Source organism: Nanorana parkeri, unplaced genomic scaffold, assembly GCF_000935625.1.
Source record: "Nanorana parkeri isolate BGI_ZX_2015 unplaced genomic scaffold, ASM93562v1 scaffold2249, whole genome shotgun sequence".
NCBI lineage: Eukaryota > Metazoa > Chordata > Amphibia > Anura > Dicroglossidae > Nanorana > Nanorana parkeri.
Genome location: NW_017308517.1, coordinates 30,706 through 38,371, shown reverse-complemented (window position 1 = coordinate 38,371; position 7,666 = coordinate 30,706). Strand labels below are relative to the sequence as shown.

At 51.5% G+C, this 7,666-nt stretch overlaps 1 protein-coding gene across 1 annotated transcript in view; it reads right to left on the bottom strand.

Annotated features, from left to right (window-relative positions):
- The window catches only part of TAF1C (TATA-box binding protein associated factor, RNA polymerase I subunit C), a 14,091-nt gene extending 7,027 nt beyond the window's left edge, over positions 1 to 7,064 (bottom strand). The window contains exons 1-8 of the mRNA XM_018573132.1: positions 6,930 to 7,064; positions 6,760 to 6,847; positions 5,759 to 5,817; positions 4,250 to 4,345; positions 2,438 to 2,508; positions 942 to 1,180; positions 540 to 650; positions 13 to 130 (exon numbers count right to left, since the gene is read on the bottom strand). Coding sequence (XP_018428634.1) covers positions 13 to 130; positions 540 to 650; positions 942 to 1,180; positions 2,438 to 2,508; positions 4,250 to 4,345; positions 5,759 to 5,817; positions 6,760 to 6,847; positions 6,930 to 7,064 — 917 coding nt within the window. The remainder of the gene's footprint in view (positions 1 to 12; positions 131 to 539; positions 651 to 941; positions 1,181 to 2,437; positions 2,509 to 4,249; positions 4,346 to 5,758; positions 5,818 to 6,759; positions 6,848 to 6,929) is intronic.
- Between the last annotated feature and the right edge of the window lie 602 nt (positions 7,065 to 7,666).

Sequence of the window (7,666 nt, the reverse complement as noted above, 5' to 3'; positions counted from 1 at the left end):
GATCGGACTTACCTGACATTGATGCAGGTGCTCGGTGTCTTCGTTCTCACAACACCAAGAGGTCTGGGAGGATCATCAGCTGAAAAACTCCATGTGGCCAAATTGTACGCAGACCGAACACCAACGAAAACTGAGAACGCAACAAGAAACGCGGAGCTGAAATCAGCAGCAGGAAGTGACGCCTGGTCTGTCCCTGAACCCTATGCACAGCAATCTTCCTGCCACCCGAGAGCACCACCCGTGGCGGCGTCCCACTCCCGGGAATTCTACAAGACTGAAGGGGAGGACGGAGGTCAGATACAAGACTGAAGGGAAGGACGGAGGTCAGATACAAGACTGAAGGGAAGGACGGAGGTCAGATACAAGACTGAAGGGAAGGACGGAGGTTAGACAGAAGACTGAAGGGGAGGACGGAGGTCAGACGGAAGTCAGATATAAGACTGAAGGGAAGGCCGGAGGTCAGATACAAGACCGAAGGGAAGGCCAAACCCCTCCACCTCTGTTCATAGATTTTGCCTTTGCATGCACATTACACTTACTGTTGTCAAACTCCCCGGTGCTGATCTGAAGGATCCTCTGCTGGAGGTTGCACACGGCCGGCTTTCCTTGGTTTTTCAGCCTGGAGGACATCATGATCATCTGCTGAAAGTCTGACATGTTGCTAAGGATCACTGGCAGGCCGAGGACATAGAACACCAGATCACACCCTACAACCACTTAGGATCCTGAAAACATTCTTTGCAGTGCATCCAAATGCAAAAATGTCACATTGCTGCTTTCCCATCCTCACATGTGGCGCTATTACAGGGCAATAAGGAAAGACAGACTGCTGCCTGCAGGGCCCCTGGGGGCCACACTATATAGGTTGGACACCAAGGCTTTCAGTAATCCCCCCTCTTCCCAGTCAGACACATTTACAGCGACAAGCAGGAGAAGGATACGGAGCTGGTTCATAGCCGGCCCGCGAGGATAGATGAGACAACCTGCTAAACCATCAGGATATGGAACCCAGCAGAGAGCGCCCCCTGTGACAGACTCCTGGAATTGCAGCTGCTTCCAATCCTCAGCCATGCCGTCATTAACCAGCTCAGCCAGCAATGCGGGCGGCACATCCGGCAGCCAGTCACCAGTGAGCAAGGAGAACCCACGTATGGGGTAGGTGGTGTACGAGAATGGACATCTGCGGAGAGAATAATAACAGCTGTATGAAATGAAAGAGGAAAAAGGTAATAAAAACAACATGACTGACATCGCCATGGAAACTTCAGATCTGAATGATTCTGGGTCAAAGACGGTGTGTCTCGTTGGGTCCCTACTCCATGGAAGACAGTATGTCTCGTTGGGTCCCAGGCCCCTACTCCATGGAAGACAGTATGTCTCGTTGGGTCCCAGGCCCCTACTCCACTGAAGACAGGATGTCTCATTGGGTCCCAGGCCCCTACTCCTTGGAAGACAGTATGTTTCGTTGGGTCTCAAGCCCCTACTCCATGGAAGACAGTATGTCTCGTTGGGTCCCTGGCCCCTACTCCATAGAAGAGAGTACGTCTTGTTGGGTCCCAAGCCCCACTCAATGGAAGACAGTATGTCTCGTTGGGTCCCTGTCCCCTACTCCATAGAAGAGAGTACGTCTTGTTGGGTCCCAAGCCCCACTCAATGGAAGACAGTATGTCTCGTTGGGTCCCTGTCCCCTACTCCATAGAAGAGAGTACGTCTTGTTGGGTCCCAAGCCCCACTCAATGGAAGACAGTATGTCTCGTTGGGTCCCTGTCCCCTACTCCATAGAAGAGAGTACGTCTTGTTGGGTCCCAAGCCCCACTCAATGGAAGACAGTATGTCTCGTTGGGTCCCTGTCCCCTACTCCATAGAAGAGAGTACGTCTTGTTGGGTCCCAAGCCCCACTCAATGGAAGACAGTATGTCTCGTTGGGTCCCTGTCCCCTACTCCATAGAAGAGAGTACGTCTTGTTGGGTCCCAAGCCCCACTCAATGGAAGACAGTATGTCTCGTTGGGTCCCTGTCCCCTACTCCATAGAAGAGAGTACGTCTTGTTGGGTCCCAAGCCCCACTCAATGGAAGACAGTATGTCTCGTTGGGTCCCTGTCCCCTACTCCATAGAAGAGAGTACGTCTTGTTGGGTCCCAAGCCCCACTCAATGGAAGACAGTATGTCTCGTTGGGTCCCTGTGCCCTACTCCATAGAAGAGAGTACGTCTTGTTAGGTCCCAAGCCCCACTCCATGGAAGACAGTATGTCTCGTTGGGTCACAAGCCATACTCCAGAGAGCGCTTTCATGGCTAAAAGGATCCATGCGGTACACAATGCATTCCTGCTGGCTTGTATAGATCTTTACCAAACACAATCACCATCTACAAGCGGCCCCAATAGAAGATGGGAGGAGGGGGGAAATGATGGTGAACTAGTGGCAAGCACCAGACTTACTCATGGAACGGCATGTTGTGTAGCCACTGGAACATTTTGGTCATTTTAATTTTGTCAACTCTGTTATTCCCCTAGGAGGAAACATATGTGAATGTTAATCCAGAAAACGAGGAAGCAAAGCAATGATAACATCAATTCTGTACTTAAAGGATATTCTACATTTTTTTACCATGATTGGAGGCCATTCCCCCACAAAGCTGCTGAAAAGTAGCCAATTAGAAACAGCTCTGTGTCCACCAATCGAAACTCAGCCACTATGTACATGTGACCCCTACTAATAAATTCCACTGCTATAAGAAATCTCGTACATCTGCTTTCTTTTCAGCAACAAATACATGGCGATCCCGTCTATCTATCTATCTATAGAGATATAGATATATAGTTCAGGCACTTCCTGTTATGAGACAACTGTCTTTTACTTATGCTCCCGTGTTGTCACCTTGCCACACGTTTCCCTGGTGGAGACTACAAGCGGCCACGCAGACACGCGTTGCCCGGGCACGGTATTCCGCTGTCACTTTCAGGAAGTTGTTCCACAGCAATGATGGGGCAGCCGACACTGGAGCAAGCGCATGTAGACAGGAAGTGGCTCGGAGGACAATGGGGTTCAGCAGCACCGAGATGCAACAGTGCTTTAGCAAACTAATTGTCCCCCAGTTAGGCTCGTGTCACAATTGTGACGACAACTCACCAGCAACAGGAACGCTAAAAAGCGCAGCGAAAACATTCACCCGCTTGCACAGGTCACTCTGTCGCTGGCCGGATGAGTGATGCCGAAAAGTAGAGACCGGCCACACTCCTCTGACATCAGCTTGAATAAACTTTACTGCCCTAGACAAAGAATACAGGTCCACCCAGACCCTGCTCACTCTGATGCGTTTACCCATACAGGGCTTAGTCACAGTCTCTATCACAGGGGTGGGGAACCTCAGCATCTGTGGTGAAACTACAAATCCCATAATGCCTCTGGGAGTCATGCCTGTGGCTGCCTTAGTACTGCAATGCCTCATAGGACTTGTAGTTCCACATAAGCTGGAGTGCCGAGGTTGCTGACCTCTAAGCCCTGTGTGGGTGAAATGAGCATGTGAGCAGACTCTGCCCCGTCATACCCGGTCCTGCACATTACACCTGTTGCTGGCGAGTTGCATCGATATCACAAGTGGGAGACATGGGGCCATAGGGATCACATCTACTACCGTTTCCCCCGAAAATAAGACCTAGTTGTGACCATTCCCAGGGCCGGTGGTGGCATAAGGGGGAGCTTGAAGAGCCGGGGGAGAGAATCAGCGGTGCCAATCAAAGCCAGCGCTAGAGGAAGCGAGGCGGCACCGGAGGGAGCAGAGCCGCATAAGCCGATGCCTCCTCTATAGCCCCGCCTCCTGTCACAGGCGGAGTCATACCAAAATGCACACCGCCTGTGAGGAATTGATAGTGAAAGCGCGCTTCGCTCATTCTGACCTGCGATTGGTTACCAAATTGCTCTTGGAAAGGCACCGCACCCCTGATTGCCCTGATCATTATATTCCTAACTTTGCTATTTTGGATTATTTAATTTGGATTTGCGTTAACTTTGGATTGTTGTACATAAAAAAAAAAAAAAAAAAAAAGACCTTCCCCCGAAAATAAGACCTAGTGTGTGTTTTTTGAGCCAAAAAAAAAAGAAAATCTAAGACAGGGGTCTTATTTTCGGGGAAACACGGTATATCCTTCACACAGGTCTGATCCCGATTGGTGGCCACAAATGATGTTATTCAGCAGCCGCGAGTCTCTCCTACAGGACAAGACCCTATACTACGACATAGAGGCGGTCACCCTCAGTTTCTTCTCTCCCAGGTAGATGTGCGGCTCCAGCAGTCGGCCCATAGTCTGGAAAGCATCGCTGCTCTGATCCCAGCAGAACCTGCCGACCTGGAAAACACAATATACACTTAATGAAACAGATCGAACACACACACACACACACACACACACACACACACACACACACACACACACACACCGGGGCCAGGTGCCGATGTACTGGCCCAAATGCTCCCATGCCTATCCCCATACCCGGGCTTCTGGTATCAGGAAGCCAGGCGGTGAGTCATTACAGGCTGCCCGGCTTCCTGATTGGCCAAGAAGCCAGCTCCATGATCCCTGCGTGTAATGACTTGTGTCCCGATTGGTCAGGAAGCTGCCCAATCAGTAAGCAGGACGGCGAGTCATTACCTGCCCCCGATTGGCCAGAAAGCCGGCTTCATGCTTACTTGCCACCTGGCGACGAGGGACAAGGGAATAAGCTTCCCAGCCAATCAGGTAGCCGGGTAATGACTCGCCGCCCGGCTTCCTGATTGGTCGAGAATATGGCCAGTGCCGGTGTCTCTGCTTTAACTCTTCGGTTACTGATGCCGGTGAGAAGCCGATGAAACAGATCTCTGCTTCATCAGCTTCACTGGGGGTCCCTAGGTGACATCAGGGGTCTTAGAGACCCCCTGATGTCCCCATAAAGAGGACCTGTTATTTGAATTGGCTATCACATAGGGGGATTCTTAGTCCCCTATGTGATAGCAATAAAGCTAAATGTTAAAAAAAAAAAAAAAAAAAAATTAAAGCTAAAAAGAAAAAATTGTCACAAAAAAATAAAATGTAAAAATAACAAAAACAAATTCCCCCGCCCCCCCACATACACACGCAAAACATACATCGGGTGCGCCAACGACGATTCCGCCTCACATGTCGCCGCGAACGTCGCAGTGAGAGCAATAATTCTAGGCCCATCAATCACTGATAACACTAAACTGATGAGCAGTAAAAGCGTTTAAAGCGTCGCCTATGGGCGGTTTTTGGGTATGGTAGTTTTTTTGCGATTTCGCGCCATTTTAAAGGCTTGACATGTTTGGTGTCTATTTACTCGACGTGACCCCGCCTTTTATATTTTACCAAAATAATTGGGTAATAATAAATGTTTACTAACCTTTCATAGGGAAACGGGTTTTTTTTCCAAAATTTAGGGTACCTTTTTTCTTATATAGTAAAAAATAACCCCCCCCCCTCCCCTCATGGTCATTAAATACCACCAAAAGAAAGCTCTATCTGCCCCTAAAATGGTATAAAATTCATTTCAGTACAGCGTTGCATGGCATGACGGAATAAACGTCAGTCAAAGTACCGCAGCGCTGAATACTTGATGCCCTCCTTGCACTCTGCCCCAGCGGACTGGGCACGGACAGTGCCGGGTCTGCCGTTTACCCGCCGGGGTCTGCCAGCTGTGAACACGTTGGTGCTTCCATGTTCATTCATTGCAGAGGGCAGGGAATGGAGATGGCCCCTCCTACTCACCATCCTAACAATGACCGCTGTGGTCTGGGGCAAAAATATGATGGCGGTCTCAGCAGAAACTAGGGATAGACTAAGTACACTCCGTAATTCAGGCAGTCACCCTCCAAATCCATTACCCTGAGGGGGAGGGGCCTTCCCATTCCATTACCCTGAGGGGGAGGCACCCTCCAAATCCATTACCCTGAGGGGGAGGGGCCTTCCCATTCCATTACCCTGAGGGGGAGGCACCCTCCAAATCCATTACCCTGAGGGGGAGGGGCCTTCCCATTCCATTACCCTGAGGGGGAGGCACCCTCCAAATCCATTACCCTGAGGGGGAGGGGCCTTCCCATTCCATTACCCTGAGGGGGAGGCACCCTCCAAATCCATTACCCTGAGGGGGAGGGGCCTTCCCATTCCATTACCCTGAGGGGGAGGGACCTTCCCATTCCATTACCCTGAGGGGGAGGGACCCTCCCATTCCATTACCCTGAGGGGGAGGCACCCTCCCATTACCCTGAGGGGGAGGCACCCTCCCATTACCCTGAGGGGGAGGCACCCTCCCATTACCCTGAGGGGGAGGCACCCTCCCATTACCCTGAGGGGGAGGCACCCTCCAAATCCATTACCCTGAGGGGGGAGAGAATCCTTCCATTGCATTTCCCTAAGAGGAAGGGCCCCTAAAATTCCATTACCCTGAGGGGGAAGGACTCACTAATTCTATTACCCTGGGGGTGGGGGACCTTTCCAATTATCTTAACCCATGGGGAGAGAATTCCTCCAATTCTATTACCCCTCAGGAGGGGGGTTCCTCCAATTCTATTACCCCTGTGGGGAGAGAACTCCTCCAATTCTATTACCCCTGTGGGGAGATAACTCCTCCAATTCTATTCCCCCCGGGGAGAGAACTCTTCCACATCCAATACCTGGGAAGAGCTGCCCCTAAGATTCTATTACCCCGGTGGGGAGGGCTCTGCAGGAAGTGCGATCAGGAAGACGACCCCCCTACCGAAGACACTTACCGATGTTGGGGTAATGGCGTGGAACTGGCGCTGGCTCGGTGCTCTCCCATCTCTCTGCCGCTCTGGTGTACAGAGGGACGAACCTCCTCTGCGGGACAGAGAGACGGACATATGTCAGTCAGTCCATCATTCCGGAACTCTCTTAAACTCCATATTGTCCTGCTGCTTACCTGTTGGGGATCCCTGACGTCTTGCTGAACTCTGTCATAGCCCCCCCACCCCAGGGTGGGCGCAATGCCCGATGATTCCTGGACGATGGGACCTTCATGGTAAAACCCGGGGAACAGGACGCGCGGGTACTCCATCCACTGCAGATACGCAAAGCATAGAAGAGTCAATGTACAGCATGCATGCACCCCCCCCAATACAGACACCATGACACATAGATCATGTGATCCCCATTTTAAGGGGGGTGGGGGGGGTCTCCATAGGAGTGGTGCCCCCCTGTATGGAAGGTGTGAGAGTTAGGGCACCCCCCCACTATAAGCACGGAGGAAGGAGATGCTGGCCTCCATTATGAAGGGTGACACCTCTACTATAGTTGGCATGGGAAGGAAAGGGGATAGGGGGGTACCCTCTAATACCCAGAGCAAGATTAAATGGGGGTTCCACTTTAAGGAGATGATAACGTTCGGGTTCCCCGATACTAACCAATCACAACGCAGCTCTTCTCATGGTCGCTAACAGCAACACCGCCGTTGTCACACGTGCTTACAGCTCACTCAACTCTCTTCCGGCATCCTAGGCCCGCCCACTCAGCCTATAGGAACGCTGGGTCCCGCCCAATTTCAACCTGGCTCCGCCCCGCGCGCTCGACGTGCGGCCATCTTGGTACACCTGAGCGCGGAGGAGGAGGAGACGTTGTAGAGAGAGCGGTAAGATGGAGGCCTGACTTGTGACCTGTTCC